Consider the following 17,120-nt stretch of genomic DNA (forward strand, 5'->3'; position numbering starts at 1 on the left):
TATAGGCAGTTTCTTGTGTTCTTGCAAGAACTGAATATAAGGACACAAGGAAGGTATTTTGGACCAGGCCTGTGGCCCATCTGGTTCAGCATCTTGTTCTCAAAGTGGCCAACCAGATGCCTGTAGGAAACCGGCATCTTTTATCTGTCTCGAATTCTCCAGCCTTCAGCTTCATTGGATGCCCACAAGTTCTAGTGTTATGAGAGAGGGAGAAAAGCCTTTTTTCTTTTCATGTTCCCTCTGCCATGCATAATTGTTATGCACTTTCATCATTTCCCTGCTGCCAGTCAGACAAGTAGATAGGACTGGGCTAGATGCACACTCTTCACTGCTTTGTTTCTCCACTCTCTCTCACTTACACGCACAAATACACACACCCAGGATCATTCTAACCCACTTATTCTGCCTACCTGTAGTTCTCTGTGCTTGACTGCTTCTTCCTTCAAGGTAGACTATGGTGCATTAAAGCTCCTGAGTTCATCATCCTGTCCATTTTGGATAGGAAAGGCTTTGTAGCTCACAGTCAGCTCCACGCAGCGGTGAAAGGGAAGCTCTTCTTGCCACTCACTGCAGGAGAATCTGGGCTATGTTTGCTTCCAGAAGAAGAAGAAGAGAATAGCAATTTCCACCTAGCAGTTGCAGGGGACCCAGCTGAGTCCTTTGCTGTAGAGCAACAGGAAGCAAGAAAAGCACCAGTGCTCAGGCCACTGATAGAAAAGTACTGGATATTGACATAACTGAGATGCTTGTAAAGCTCCTTCTGCTATGAAGTGAAAAGTGTAAATATTAACACTGTAATTTTTGTCATGTTGCTAGAGTGTATGAATGGGGGGCAGAGTTTTCTCTATGTATTTGAGGAAAATCCTCCAGTGCTTCTCCCCCCAAAGCAAATACCAGTTTCAGAAGTGTGATTTCCCTAAAGACTATATTATTTGGTTGGTAGTATATAATGCTTCTGTGTTTGCTCTATGATGCAATGGATCAGACAAAAATTATCATGCCAAATGGAGTCTAACGTATGGGTGAATCACTTATTCTTTGATATATATCTCAGCTCAATTATGTCTGCATTTTTGTAATGACCAGTGGTTTTTCGCAAATAAATTTGACTGACTTGACTTCTTCATCTGGATTTGATGATAATAAGAAACAGAGTTGGATGCCATCCATATATTAATGACACCTCACTCCAGATCTCTGGATGCCCTCACTTAGAAGTTGCATGGGTATGTTCATAGAGTTGGAAGAGACCACAAGGGCCATCGAGTCCAACCCCCTGCCAAGCAGGAAACACCATCAGAGCACTCCTGACATATGGTTGTCAAGCCTCTGCTTAAAGACCTCCAAAGAAGGAGACTCCACCACACTCCTTGGCAGCAAATTCCACTGTCGAACAGCTCTTACTGTCAGGAAGTTCTTCCTAATGTTTAGGTGGAATCTGCTTTCTTGTAGTTTGGATCCATTGCTCCGTGTCCGCTTCTCTGGAGCAGCAGAAAACAACCTTTCTCCCTCCTCTATGTGACATCCTTTTATATATTTGAACATGGCTATCATATCCCCCCTTAACCTCCTCTGTTGAGTAGCAGAAAGACAGAATATAGCCCTCTGGGAACCAATGGCATAAAGATCAGGAACCCCAGCAGTAGTCATTCAGCACCATGTCTAAGACTTGGCTGTCAACACAGGAATGCAACAACCATAAGCTGGTGTCCCCACTTTCCATCCCAGACAGTGGTACTGAAAACAACTGAGATGTCCAGGAGAATCAGCATGGTCTCACTCCCCCTGTTTTTCTCCAAGATAGAGAGAAACCTCATATGTTCCTGAAGAGGAGTCAGGAGTCAATCAACAGATAAGATCCCCTGCTGGTAGTTGTTACAGGCAACAAGGCACAGCCTGAATAAAATTCCCTAGTTGTTGAGACCAGCAAGCCAGCTTGATGTAGAAGCTTTCTTAGGACCAAATGAGTGTGTTCTGAGCCACTCTGGCTTATTGATGCAAAAGTCTGCCTGAATTTGACACTCCTATGGCCAGAGTTGGGTCATAGTGCATCCATTAATAGAGAATCCTAGATATGTCTTGGACCAGAAGCTCTCTTTGTGCAATACTTTGATTACTGGAGGCTGAAGAATGAAGTTTCAACAGTGTCCCCTGAATTGCAGGTGTAGAATTGGAAATTGGCTAGCACTAGCCTCTTAGCTATCTTTCTTCTCCATAGCTGGAGAGGAATCAGAGCCTGTGCAAAAGTGAAGAGGAAACAGAATATGAATTGCCAACTGATGTCAGCAGAGCAGGAAGACAGCCCAGTCTGGCAAGGATCCAAGTATTAGAAGCATAGTGAATGCAAAGTGAGCAGAAGCCTCTCTCTTCTCAATAAATCTGTGGAAGTGAGGAGAGCTAGCAGTTCCACAAATCAGTCTCTGTGCCTTCACTGAAGATCAAGATTGAACTAAGACAGCACATTTTTTTGGATGCTAGTTCTATTTTACACTGTTTTCATTGCCCACCAGAGAATACTGTTTTAAGTGCTGTTGAGCTTAAGCTGTAAAGCTTCCTTTAGAAGTTCCGCCCAGTTACACGCATGTGCTGAAGATCCTTGCCCTGTGAGTGGTATTTTGAAAGTGCTTTTTGGGAATGGGCTTTTCTAAGCAGTGGGTGGATATCCTTGACCTCCATGTGCCCTTCACTATTGCAAAGTCCCTGCTCAAATGTTATGTGACACTGCAGACATTTATTCAGCACCTGCAAAAGACACGGGGGAAAGGTGGTTGGCTTTCTTTATTTTATTATTTTAAAGACTTTGTTATGAAGGTGAAATAACAACCAGTTAGAAATATGACAGGAAATTTATTTTCTTACAAAACAACAAAACCCACCCTGCCCAAAGGCATGGGATTGAATTACATCAGAGCTTGTTACATTCACACTTCCGTCCCTTAAGTTGTCGTATTCCAGTTGTGTGACAGTTGCAGTTGTGTGCAAGCACAGCAACCAAAGAAAGCCTGTAATGTGGATGAGGTCCTATGCCCTCTTCTTTTGTGCTGTACATAATAACGAAAAGAATGTGATCTTTTCGTTTTGTTCCCCTTTCTGTTTTTAGCTTAGTAGTCAGTTTTTTTCTATCCATGTTAATTGCCAGACTTCTTTAGACCATGTGGTCAATGCACAGCCTCTAAAAATTCCAATATCTAGCTATTACTGCCTTGGCTGCTAATAAAAGCTGGCCAATAAGATGTTTAAAATGCAGATTCATATTGACCACTAGGTAATGATTAAGTAAAGGCGACTATGCCCTTTGATTATATTTTGTGCAGTTATGCCTCTAATTTCTTTCAACAGTTCCTCTCAGAATGTGGCCACCTTTTCACAGGTCTGCCACATGTGGTGATGTGAGCCCAACACCACACACCCACACCCTCCAACAAGATGGTTTGTTTCCACAAGGGGCAACAGCATATGAGGCTGTTTTTCAGGATTCAGCCTAATCTGATTATATTCAATGAAGAGAAGAGAATTTGAACCAGTGTGGCTAAATCTCTTCCTGCCACTCTCCTTAGCTCTGTGAAAGGAGGATGGGGTAAAATCATTCATGCAGGTGATAATTAGAATGGTCCTTAGGACATTGATTGCTCTGACAGCACTCTCTGCTGGTAGTAGCCCTGGCCTAGGTGCCTGTTTTCTCTCTTTGGCTAAATCAGATCTGAAGTGAACAGAGCCTCTCCTGTTATAACAGATTTCTTTTTCTGATTGCCAGAGCCAGGAGCTGTGGGGCACCTGAGTTTCACCGAGATTCTGGACACTTCGCTCAAGGTCAGCTGGCAAGAACCTGTAGAGAAAAATGGCATCATTACAGGCAAGTATCAGCAAGCAGCCACTTACGAAAAGATGGGGAGGGGAATAGGAGAAAAAGAAAGAAACTCATTGCACTGCAGTGATCAATATGGCCAGCTTTTATCGAGAGCTTCTGGCGGAGAATTTCAAGCTTGCCGCTACTACTGTTTAAAGCTTGAAGAGTCAGCAAAGGTGTGTATTGAGAGGTCATTGGGTAGTTACAACCAGCTCACAGTCATGGCCTCTAGAAAAGTTGTCTGTGGGGCAATTTAGCTCCCCACATCTGGAGAGCCACTGTTTCCAGTTGTCAAGACTTTTTAGGGTTGAATTTATAACAAGGACATCAAAATCCATTAAAATCTTAATCTTCATGTTGGCCCTTGGGTCTGGAAAATGTTAGTTCCCTGTTGACCAAAATTCCATTTATGTATTTCATGTATGATGTGCTCCAAAAGAATGTGTTTTCTTTTGCTGTCAGTGGCAGAGGTTCCACTGGGCCATGCTTCTTTGCTATTTATGCACATGAAACTTGTGACCTTTGGAATGCAAAGACACCCATTGCTTCATTATTGGTAATCCACACAGCAGCGGATCCCACATATTTAGGCAGAGACAGCGTGGGTATTGGACAAAAAGCTTTAAAGAGTTATAATAACCTTCTGTGCTGCACGTATTTCTCACATGCATGTGATTTAATTGGGTCTATGTGTATGCCTTGGACCCCACTACCTGAAATATCGTCTCTCCCATATGGACCTGCCTGGCTGTTAAGATCCTTGAATGAGCACCTTCTCCCAGTCCTAGCAACATTAGAGGCCCAGTTGGTGGTGGCTCAAGAGAGGCAGGGCCTTTTCTGTGGCTACCCTCATACTGTGGAATTCTCTCCCAAGAGAGGCCAGCCTAGTGCCCTCCTTGTTATCCTTCCTCTGGCAGGCTAAGACCTTCCTGTTCAGACAGGCCTTTGAAAACTAAGGTGAAGACAATGCTGACCACAGGGCTGCCAGGCCAGGCCAAAATGTATTTTAATGTTGTTGTTTTTAAAAATGTGTTTTGGTGTTTTTTGACGTGGATACTTCCTTCTATGGAAGTTATATGGTCACAAAAAACAATAAAATCTGCTTGCCTGCCTGCCTGCTTGAAAGTGATCTCAACACTGGAAGCTTTCAACCCAAAATGTGGCAACTAGGCAATGAAATCATGGCCATGTGCTGAGCTCATGCACCAACCAACTTATGGTATGATCTCCTCTCAGAGGTGTGCTATGCCCAAACTTTATTGAGAATTTGATGACAATTAAAGACCCATCTCTTTGCCCAAACTTTTGAGAGGGATGAGGTGAAATGCTGCTTGGTGGATTGTTTTATTCATTTCCCTCCACCATGTAGATTTATTAAATGTTGCATTTTTGGCATAGCTGTCAATGTTTGCCTTTTTTAAGGGAAATTCCCTTATTCCGAATAGGATTCCTCGCAAGAAAAGGCAAAAGTTGACAGCTATGATTTTTGGTTGTGTTTTAGACTGTTAAATGTGGTTATTTGTGGTTTTTAGTGCCAAAAGTACAAGTAACAAACCAGTAATGATTCCATCATGGATTCTGTGCCATGTCATTGTGGATGTGTTACGAAACATTTCCTCCTGGAGAAAATCAGGGCTAGACCATGCGGTTGCTAGAAAACAAAAGCAGAGAACAAGATGAAACAAGATGGCCCTAGCCAACGGGGATGCAGGCAGGTCCTATGGAAGCTTTGAAGCTGGCTTAGTAAGGTGACAGTTTGTTCTATACCTGAATCAAATTATTTTAGGAAAGGGGGAGGAAAGTGAAGATCCCTTTTATTTATGAGGAAATGTAGGCCTAGAGACATGTCAGGCAAGGTTTATAAGGAAGAAAAAGTTCCCCTGTTACGGTGAACATTGCATTTAAGGCAGGGAGATGGGAGGTGGCGAAATCATTCATTTCCCTTGAATGGTTCAGTGGCTTATCCAATGCTGCTTAGAAACCTAAGAGTGCTTAGGAGGCTCCCACTTCATCACTTCGGTGCATGGATGTCATTTGCTGTGACTTGGTTTTTAATTCTAGTGTGCGGAATGAGAGGAAAGCGCAGAGGGCATTAGGAGGGAGCAAGCCAGCTTTGGTAAATTGCCCGTTGCTCTCATTGTAAATTTCAGTATCTTCCTCTCTCCCTCAGCAAACTCTGATTTATGAGGGCCTGGATGCAGACGGACAGTTTGTGATTGGATGTACTGCTCTCTCATACAGAATTTACTCCAGATCAACAGAAAATTATTTCTGAAACTCTTCTGGTCATTAGTTTCAGTTAGGCTGCAGCTTATGGAGAAGGGGCTAATGCCAGAGAGCAAGGAATGCTTCTTCTTCTGCCTGAAACTGGAGTCAGATAAAACCCAATTGCCTCTGCCTCTTCAGTTCTTCTAGGATGCTACTCATCTTGCACAGTTTCTGCCTTTTAAAAGTTAGAAAAAGTCCAAAGGAAGAAGAGGCAGATGGAAGGAACTTCCTTCCACCTGCCTCTTCCTTTGGACTTCATAGTTTCTTCTGCAAGTTCAGTTCCTTCCTAGCAAGGTTGGGCTCCATGTGTTTTGTTTTTATCTCGTTTGGCAGGGCTCCTTTTCAGAAGTAGAACATTTTGTGTGTTGCTGGTGGGGTTTTCTGCCTGCTCAGGGCCAGTTCACACGACCATTGTGGCAGGGTGACAGGATAAAGCTTTGGCACTTCAACTGCTGCAGAGCTCATCAGATGGGCAAGCAATGCCTTTGAAGATAACTTTCTTCAAAGGATAAGAATGCAAAACAAAATATCTTGCCCTCACATAGATTTTTGTGGTCACGTGGCAGTAGAGGCTCATGGAAAAATTGAGCGTGCCATACGAAATCCAGCAATTATGTGATGCAAAACAGATAAGACATCCTTTTATTCCATAGATTTGCATTGGTAAACATGCAGCAATCTTTTTGACCTTCCTGAAAGACACTTTTACTATTAGACATCACTTGAGTTATTCCTTTATATATTTTATGTCTCTACCTCTGAGACCGTTTTCAGATAAAAGATAGTAGATGATGGTGAATCACGTCAAAATCATCATTATTTATCCTTGAAAATACTATCCCATCCAAGTTTGTCATTCAGCAAGCCTGGAAGGGCCAATGTGGTTGTTTCATGACGAAGCTAGTTGCTGGAGAGCTGTCCTCTCTTACGCTAGTGGGCTTGAATCACATCCTATTCGCATCCCTTCAAGAGTGTCCTGTCCCTTCCTGCCCTGATCCTAATCACCAGGGAAGTTGCAATCAAGCAAACTTTTCCCACCAGCTCTCTCTCGGCTGTCACAAGAAAGGTTCACAAATGTGCTCCAGAGTTAATAAAGTTGTCACCAGGGGTTCAGAGGAGGGAGAGAGGAGAACAAGCAAAATCAGAAGCAAAATTGAGAAAATTGGGTTACAGACAGTCTGGAAAGTTCGCCGAAGGCAGGCAGAAATGAAAGAGGAAAGGAGTGAATGTCTTAACAAGCAAGTCTACAATAGAGAAGTGAGGTTGGAGGGTCAGGTGCTGCACAGATAAGGACAATGGCTTTGCTGTACAAGGTTGGAAAAGGCAAGATAATGATCCACCCTGCTTAAAAAAGTGTATGCAAGGGCAGCTGTGGAGATCTTTCGACTTCCGAAGCCCGTTCAAAAACAGAAGCAATTACTTCTGGGTTTTCGGCGTTCAGGTTCCAAATCATTTGTCAATGGAGATGTTCGAGAACTGAGGTTCCACTGTAAAGGTCTGGGCTTTAAAGCTCAGTATCTGAGCATCTGGGATTTTTTTCATCCCAGTGCTTTCCCTAAGAAAACCCATGTTTTGCTGCTGAATTGGAGCAAATGGCAATCCACAGAAAAACTGATAGTCTTTTGCTCAGTAAAACACAGGTTTCTGGGGAAAGCACCGAGATCAAAAAACAAAACAAAACAACCACTCGGACACGGAGCTTTAAGCATAGACTTGTGCCAAGAAACATGGCACAAAAGGAAGTGTTTGTAAGCCCCCTCCTGCCAGCAACTGAAGATGCCACCATACGCTGGGGACAGAGAGGGAGGGGGGGGTGTCCCTGACATTTGTTTATACCTGTAGTATACTTATAATTTGGTTATGCGCTGCAGGAAATAACCCTCAAACCTGGATGTTGGGGATAAGCACATGTGAACCTGTTGGTTACGCATGTGGGAATAGCTACTTGTGGGAGGAGCAGAGAAATAAAATGATCCAGAAATAACATTTCCTGCTGCTTGAGGTGGATGTTGAAGAAGCAAGAACTGAGCTGCCACTGAGTCGCCCTTGGGTTGCAAACACAGCTGAGGGCTCTGTCGGCATGTCACTCTCTGAAGCCCCATGGGCAGCAGAATGGGCAGGTGAAGCTCCTTCAGCCCAGGGGGCCAGGACCCTTTGCTTTGCTGCAGTTGACACCAGCTTAATGAGCAAACATTGCTACATAGAAAAGTGCTTTTCTGTTTAAGGAGAGTATCAACACACTGGAGGCTCCATGGCCAAGTCACTGAGCTGTTCTTTGAACAGATTTTTAAGACTGCACAGGGAACAGGCGTGGAAGACGCCTCTGATAACAGCTGCTTGATTTCTTTGTCCTTTTTTCCCCTTTCCAGGCTACCAAATCTCCTGGGAGGTGTACAGCAGGAATGAATCGCGTCTTGCTCGCACTCTTGCTAACACAACCCTTGAGTACAAAATTACAGGCTTGTCATCTCTCACCACTTACACGATAGAGGTAGCGGCAGAGACGTCAAAGGGGACCGGCATGGTCACTTCATCAACCATTTCGTCTGGTGTTCCTCCAGGTTGGTAAAAACAGAAATCGGAACAGCCCCAGAAATATTAGTGTGTGATGGGTATAATTAACTCTTCTTCTATTTTTTTAAATGCCAAAGGATCACAAGGGCTACTTACAGAAATAAAGTGAAAAATGAAAATGCAGGAGATATATTCACATTGGTATATCTTTCATATTTGCAATGGTCTGGTGCATGGTTGTCATATAACATGATTCAGGAAAGATTTGGGTGGGAGGTTATACTGGGGCCTTTTCAAGGCTAATGGTGAAATGAGTAGTTAAAGGAATCGAGTGCCTGCATTAATGTAGTGCCCTTAACTCTGTGCCATTACATCTACACCTTCATGAATGCCTTGCAGAGGCTTAGAATCTGGACTCTAGCAAGCTGCTGGGGCTGAGGAGAAGAAAATACTCTGAGCTGAGATATTCCTCCCCTCTCCTACTTCTCAGGGATGGTAGCCCATGTGGGGAGTTGAGTGGCAGGTGAGATGAGGAGGCACTCAAACCACTTTAGTGCCTTGCTATCCACATACAATGACCAGAAGTGCATCATTATGCATTTATCATTATTATTTTGTTTCACTGGCAATCCCATTTCTACCAAGGAGTCACTTGCTTTGAGGTCTTATCCAAGCTTTGAATGCACATAGAGCTCTATAAGATATAAAGATTCTTTTGATACCCATAGCAGAGAATGGTTCATCTTCAAAACTTCCAGACAATGTCCTGGTTCAGAGTCAGTAGTCCTGTTACTATCAATTCTTGGAGAGTAACAATGGGGGAAGGAATTTCGCCTTCATATCCTCTTTGTCGTTCCTTTGAAGGCCAGAGAGAGAGAAACAGGATGTTGGATCAGGTTGGCTCTTTTGTGATCCAGTAGATCACTTCTGATGTTCAGATCTGCCACTGGAAAATAATAGCCAGATGGGTGGGGTGTAAATAGTAAATTTATTTATTTATTTATTTATTTTTATCATTATTATTGCAGCTGTTTAAGATGTTGAAATGTTGAGCTGTGTATTTATCCCCTGACTCTGTCTTCTTTTTCTCCCTCTCTTTCTGTTTGGGGTGTTGCCATATATAGAGCTTCCTGGTGCACCATCCAATTTGGTCATTTCCAACATCAGCCCCCGCTCTGCCACCCTTCAGTTCCGGCCTGGGTACGATGGGAAAACATCCATCTCCAAATGGATAGTGGAAGGCCAGGTATGCAAAAATATTTGTGGATGAGGTTTAAGATTTCCATTTTAATTAAGTAATTCTGAGGAACTAAAAATATGATCACCTTTGATTTTTAGCTGCTAGAGTATGACCACGAGAGTCTCCTAAAAACAATTTGAAAAGGTTCAAGATTGAAGTTGGTGATTCACCTCAAAAAGATGATGTTGTTTTGTTGCAGCATCAGACTCACAAGAGCGATATCTCATAGGCTGTTGGCTGTGCGTTCCTGAGTGAGGGCTTAGAGCAAATGTACCAAATAAGTATACAGTGGTACCTTGGTTCTCAGACGCCTTGGTACTCAAACAACTTGGAACTCAAACACTGCAAACCCTGAAGCAAGCATTCCGGTTTGCAAACTTTTTTGGGAAGGCGAAAGTGCTCCGCTTTGAGTGTTAAGCTTCCGTATTGAGTGCCACACTTCCGTTTTGAGTGTTACGCTGAGGTCTGTCTGTTTTTGCTATTTATTTTGCGTTTTTGTTTTTGCGGCTTTTTTCTTTTGTTTTTCTGACTGTGTGGAATCCAGTTCAGCTACTGATTGATTGATTGTGTGACTGCAGTACATTGTTTATTGCTTTCATTTTATGGATCAGTGGTTTCGTTAGATAGTAAAATTCATGTTCAATTGCTGTTTTAGGGGTTGTTTTTAAAAGTCTGGAACTGATTAATCCATTTTGCATTACTTTCTATGGGAAAGTTAGCCTTGGTTTTGGAACGCTTTGGTTTTGGAACGGACTTCTGGAATGGATTAAGTTTGAGAACCAAGGTACCACTGTAGTTAGCAAGTGAGCTGATGGATCTGCCTGGCTTGCAGGGGAGTCAAGAGGTTGGCTTTTCTGCTACAGGGAAGTGGTAACAGGATGCCTGTTAAAAGAGGGGATAGATGTTTCTCCACTAAGCAGGAACAGAAATTGCGTACAGACAATGAACAAGGCTGGCCTTCCATTCTATTCAGAGAACAGGGGCAAAGGTGAGAGCATTTACTGTTGCCTTTCAATGCACCGAGTTGATAATTAAGAGTGTGTAAGCTATTAGCTTTCTTCAAAGGGAGAGCAAGGGAGAAATGCTAAGAAATGCATTTAGATGAAAGCTATTTTCAAAAGCATGATCTTCCTGCTTGGCTGTATAAAAATATTTCCATCTTGAGCACTTTATTAAGGTTTGATGCTTATGTCACTATCAGTACATTTGCAATTGTACAGGATCTAAAAATATAAAAATGTGCCTCAGCTCACTGGCCCTGGGAATGATTATTTGTCTGTCTCTCTCTCTCTTTCAATCTCTTTCTTTCTTTCTTTCTTTCTTTCTTTCTTTCTTTCTTTTCTTCTTTCTTTCTTTTTTTCTTTTAATGGATTAGGCAAGTTTATGGAAACTAAGTCTGTCAACGGATAACAAATGCAATTTACTGTCCATGTTTTAAAGTCAATGTACCGCTGATTGTGGTGTATATGATAAACAATAGGTAAAGGTAAAGGTACCCCTGCCCGTACGGGCCAGTCTTGACAGACTCTAGGGTTGTGCGCCCATCTCACTCAAAGAGGCTGGGGGCCAGTGCTGTCCGAAGACACTCCCGGGTCACTTGGCCAGCGTGACATCGCTGCTCTGGCGAGCCAGAGCCGCACACGGAAACACCGTTTACCTTCCCGCTAGTAAGCGGTCCCTATTTATCTACTTGCAGCCGAGAGTGCTTTCGAACTGCTAGGTTGGCAGGCACTGGGACCGAACAACGGGAGCGCACCCCGCCGCGGGGATTCGAACCGCCGACCTTTCGATCGGCAAGCCCTAGGCGCTGAGGCTTTAACCCACAGCACCACCCGCGTCCCTGATAAACAATAGGGGCACCACAATTAGCACCCCACTAGAGATTTTTCTTATTATTCATTCCTGATTATTTGTGCCCATGGTGGTATTGTGGTGCTTCTACAACATCCTGCTTTCAATACTGTCTACACCTGCAAAAGTTTGAGGCTACACAGCTTTGCTTCCAACTTGTGCATGTCCCATAGTTTCCTGCTGAAATCCTGTCACTTTTCATACCTCAGAACTAGTGAAGGAAGATGATGTTCTTTAGAAATCCACAACTAATGTTCTTTCTTGCGTCTCTGACACCTTATAGAATATACTCACAAAAACCCACTAGTGTCTAGTCTAGAGGGACCCTCCATCATGCCCCGTTAGTGAACTTCCCAAGGCATCTAACTGGTTGCTGTTGTCTTTCCCATCAGCCAGTTTTAAATTGGAATGTTGGAATTCTGCAACTGGTTAGAGACTAAGAAATACTCAAACGTTGTGTCGGGTGTTAATATTTGGGAAGGAAGCCTCTCATGCAAGGAGGAGGAGAGACATCATACCAAGGGATATTATCAGTATTTGTGTGCTAAACTTTGTTAGTTGATGTACAAAAAATGAAAATAAAACAGGCCCTCCCTTTACATTTACCTTCTAAACCAAGATATCCCCCCGCCATTAAGACTTTGTGCCTTTAATCCCTACCTAAAAGGTAAAGGGACCCCTGACAGTTAAGTCCAGTCACAAACGACTCTGGAGTTGTGGCGCTCATCTCGCTTTCCTGACCAAGGGAGCCGGCGTTCATCCGCAGACAGTTTTTCAGGGCCATGTGGCCAGCATGACTAAGCCGCTTCTGGCAAAACCAGAGCAGTGCACAGAAATGCCGTTTACCTTCCCGCCGGAGCGGTACCTATTTATCTACTTGCACTTTGATGTGCTTTCGAACTGCTAGGTTGGCAGGAGCTGGGACTGAGGAACGGGAGCTCACCCCGTCACGGGGATTTAAACCTCCAACCTTCCGATTGGCAAGCCCAAGGCTCAGTGGTGTAGACCACAGCACTAACCGCGTCCCTAATGCCTACCTAGTAGGATATAATTCAACAGGTGTAGTTTTCTCTATGTGGAGACACCACGGTGGAGAAATCTGTGCCTTGTGCAATTCTGTGCCTCTCATACTATTGTATTCAAATGTATTATTGAATACTACTTTATTTGACATAAGCTGTTCATTTCAAAGTTACGTTTTTATTGTGACTTTTTCATATTGGATCAGATTGTTGAAAGGTGTGTGATCTTTGTCGTTTCTTCAGCTTGTAAGCCGCCTTGCTTATAATAATATAGAAAGGCGGTATTCAAATTAAAAGTGAAATGAAATACAGTGGTACCTCGGGTTACAGATGCTTCAGGTTACAGACTCCGCTAACCCAGAAGTAGTACCTCTGGTTAAGAACTTTGCTTCAGGATGAGAACAGAAATTGTGCAGTGGCGGCGCGGCAGCAGCGGGAGACCCCATTAGCTAAAGTGGTACCTCAAGTTAAGAACAGTTTCAGGTTAAGAACGGACCTCCAGAATGAATTAAGTTCTTAACCAAGGTACCACTGTACATCTTAAAGTTTCTGTGAGGAGAAAGGCAATCCTAATCATACCACAGGTTTGTTCCCCCCCCCAAAAAAAAAAATACAGCCCTGGGCCTTCCTCATCCTTAATCTGTCTGTATGCATTATTTAAGAATTTGCCCCATTAGGGGAATAAAAAAATCAATCCAGGATGTGAAACAGTCAGCAAGATTGAAAGATGACTTCTCTTCTTTTACTCTTGAGCTGCTTCAGATTTTCATTTTGTTTGTTTGTTTGCTTTTTGCAGTGCAGTAAAGGAAGTGGTGAAATAGCTGGAAGACTTTCTTGTTGTGAGATACTACATAATAGATATGTGGCAGTCTATAAATAAATTGTAGAGATCTTTGTGAATGTTCAGAAGAAAGAAAGCCACAACAGGAATTGCAGACACGCCTCTATACCTGTAGTCCAGCTCGCTCAGGAGTTTATCTGATCCTCAGTGGAGAAATCTGCTTTTAGATTCTGTTTCATGAGTTTCTATGCTAAACAGGCTGTCTGGGTGTGTGTGCGTTAAATTATAGGCCACAAGGGGGTAGTACAGGATGAATTGCCTTTTACAATATACTTCCAATCACTCATGTGCCTGAGTAATGAAATACTCTAGAGTTTTCTCACCTTAAGTCTTTAAGTGTGCCTCAGAGAAATACTCCTCTCCATTAGCTCTGAACAATGTCCCTCTTTGTTTCTGCTGTGGTGTCCTAGATTTATTTATTTATTTCCAACTGGCCGTTCCTCATTTATTCTCCTGTCAGGCAAACTCTGCTCCTTCCTTCCCACCTACAGATTTCTATAAATAATATTATATGGTACTTTTAAGATTAAATGCTGAATTCCTGAGACTATTCCTTTATACGGACCATTCGTTGGTAGTGAGGTTGCTTCCAGTTGTTTGGTTCCTTTTGAATGATGCATACAGGCATTCTATTTCTTCTTCTTCTTTGGCAATCTCTCGTAGCCGAGCAAGATTGTCTTCCATAAACACAGTTTTAAAAGTGAGTCTGTAAGTGATTGTGGAGGCCAATTCTGGAACCACACGTCTTCCCATGGTGGAGTCATAGGTTTCCGGGCAGGAGTTGATCATGTTGTGGATTTGCCAAGTGTGCCTTCCTCTTAACACGTTTCTCCCTTGGGTCCTGAGTTTGAGTGCCTTCAAAGCCCATGGCACCTTGGTAAAGGCTGCTCTCCATTTGGAGTGCTTTCAGGCAAGTGTTTCCCAATTGTTGGTGTTTATACTACATTAAATATATATATATTTGCCTTGAGACAGTCTTTAAACTTCTTTTGTTGACCACCAGCATTATGCTTTTCATTTTTAAGTTCAGAATAGAGTAGTTGCTTTGGAAGACAATAATCAGGCATCCACACAACATGACCAGTCCAACGAAGTTGATGTTGAAGAATCACTTCTTTGACACGGGTGAACTTTGCTTCTTCCAGTACGCTGGCATTAGTTCGCCTGCCTTCCCAAGTGATGTGTAGATTTTTTTGGAGTCACCATTGGTGGAATCTTTCGAGGTTTCCATTTAACCTTTACCTTGGCATGTGACTCCTGAACAGTATCCAGGTTCCAGGGCATCATGCTGATGTTGTTCATACCGCAGATCTCAGTCAGCACATAAGCCGTGGTTACACTGCAGTGCATTGCTGAAACAACATTCCCTGCTCCTCTGGGGATGGTTGTGTCACTCACAACATGCAAGGAGGGGAGAGTGCTCTCCTGCTTGGCCACTGCAAGAACTGGATAATGATGGACTAGATGGGCCACAGGCTCTTCCTATGTCCCTCTTGGCTAGCAGCCATTTACAGTCTTATCCTTCATGAACTTGTCTAATCCTCTTTTAAAGCCATCCAAGTTGGTGGCTCTCACCCTGTGGGAGGGAGTTCATGGCTTAACTAAGCGCTGCATGAAGAAGTACATTATTTTATCTCTCCTGAACTTTCCAGCATTTAGCTTCTCTGGATGTCTGTGAGTTCTACTGTTGGAGAGAGGGATAATTATTTTTTCTCTTACGCACTTCTCCATGCCATGTGTAATTTCTCTCACATCACCTCTCTCTCGCCTTTTCATTTTGGTGGCCCTTTTCTGAATCTTTCTGCTTCTTTCCTTCGTTTTCCCAGCTTCTTCATCTTAATGGTTTCTATTCTACATTTTGCTTTAAAAAGCTACACCGGGTACATTTGTGTTCAGATGTATCATTCTTAAACTGCAGAAATAAGGATTTGTATTGGTGTCTGGACGTCTCATGTAAACCATTCTGAAGACATAAGAACAGTAGCCTGAAGTATAATGCCTGCTAATCCGAGCCAATCTTTCTTTATCTGCTGCCTCTGGCTTTTTACAGCTCCAAGTCAATTCCTCCTTCCTTCGCATCTTGCTAACATTTTACTTTGCAAGACTCCGTTTTAGAGTTGGTCTGTTCTTTTGTCATTCTAAATCATGTGTCTGCAGTATACTTGGAAACAGCCTGTGGTTTGCAAATTGAAAGCTTTTACTCTGCATCATTAGACAGAATCAGAGTTGGCATCTGGGTGTTCCTTTAACAATAGCACAAAATTCTTCAGTGTGCTTCTTGTCATAACACTTGCCTGAAGGGCAGTGTGTTTCACCAACAGAAATAGAATTTTCCCAAACTGCAAAATTAAAATGTACTTAATTTTAAAATGCTTCTCTCACATTTCAGAGGCACAGCAGTTCTGGTATTATGAATCTCTCAGGGCTTACTCACCCTTTACATTTTTGTAGTCAAATACAGACCCACGGATAGAAAATACACAGAGCTCTTATTGAGCATGAAGACTGTACCTATATTACATTTGTTACACAAATATCCAAAATGCCATAGTCAGTAAAATATCTGTTGGAACTCAAACTCTGACAAAAATGTAAGATCTAACAAATGCCTCCATTGCCTCGTGGACAATTTCATTTTCCACAAGCTGGAAGAACTGGCTCTTGTGAGTCGAGGGCCCACCACCCACAAAGGAGTATAATAAGACACAAAGACACATTATTTTAGGTTAATGGGCAAAATTAGGCCACAACTTTTATTGGTTACAGCATGTGAGTAGTATTGGCTTAGGCATTGGATGAAACAGCAATACAAGACTCCACAGTAGTCATATCAAGGTTAACAACCAATGGGAGGAGCTTGTTGATGCAAATACAACTGGAAGCTCCCCCATGATGTCACCGGGGGTCGTGCCATGGCCCTAGTCACCAGCAGGGCATCGGACAGGATCCACGACCTCCGGATTCCTTTAACAGAATACCCAAAAGAGGAGGGGTAGATGATGGCCCATACCCAATCCTCCAACACAGCACACATATTCCAGTGCCTAACTGCCAATACCAGAAAGCTGTGACGAATTGCTACGAGGTAGGCAAAAGAACCAAGAGGCTGGTGCCAATTTGCCAACTGGATAAAAAGAAGTCTTACCAGGCCCCTTAGGCAACCAAGGCAACCAACCATAGCAAGGTCAATACACAAAAGAAGCTGACCTAAGAGGGAGGGAGGGAGGGAGGGAGGGAGACCCAAAGAAAGCAGGAACAGGCTGGGAGCAGAGGGCTGCTGCGGCTGTTTAAATACGGCTAGCCCCACCCACCAGCCTGCCCTATTGGTCAGCTGGAAGGCTTGGCCGCAGCAGCAGAAGCAATCAGGAGCAGGGAGCCGAATACGCCTCGCTGCCGCTGCGGAAAGCTGCTCCCGCTCACAACCCCTCCCCTCTGGGAGGAGGAGAGGCCTTGCCAACAGGGAGGAACTGATTGACGAAGTGGAAGCACTGGGAGACATGGGAGGAAGGGATCATGGCCTCCTGGCTTTCATGATAC

At 43.4% G+C, this 17,120-nt stretch overlaps 1 protein-coding gene and 1 long non-coding RNA gene across 8 annotated transcripts in view; one reads left to right on the forward strand and one right to left on the reverse strand.

Annotated features, from left to right (window-relative positions):
- The window catches only part of SDK1 (sidekick cell adhesion molecule 1), a 586,517-nt gene that overhangs the window by 422,600 nt on the left and 146,797 nt on the right, over positions 1–17,120 (forward strand). For all 7 annotated transcript variants that reach the window (XM_083413291.1, XM_083413295.1, XM_083413296.1 and 4 more), the window contains exons 21-23: positions 3,755–3,853; positions 8,485–8,676; positions 9,754–9,875. In XM_083413291.1, coding sequence (XP_083269417.1) covers positions 3,755–3,853; positions 8,485–8,676; positions 9,754–9,875 — 413 coding nt within the window. The remainder of the gene's footprint in view (positions 1–3,754; positions 3,854–8,484; positions 8,677–9,753; positions 9,876–17,120) is intronic.
- Positions 2,828–5,499, reverse strand: LOC310664567. The gene is made up of 2 exons (XR_014504956.1): positions 5,403–5,499; positions 2,828–3,826 (listed from the first exon to the last, which is right to left on the reverse strand). It is a non-coding gene; the product is annotated as an uncharacterized lncRNA (long non-coding RNA).

Source organism: Podarcis tiliguerta, assembly GCF_965153285.1.
Source record: "Podarcis tiliguerta genome assembly, chromosome: 14".
Lineage (NCBI taxonomy): Eukaryota > Metazoa > Chordata > Lepidosauria > Squamata > Lacertidae > Podarcis > Podarcis tiliguerta.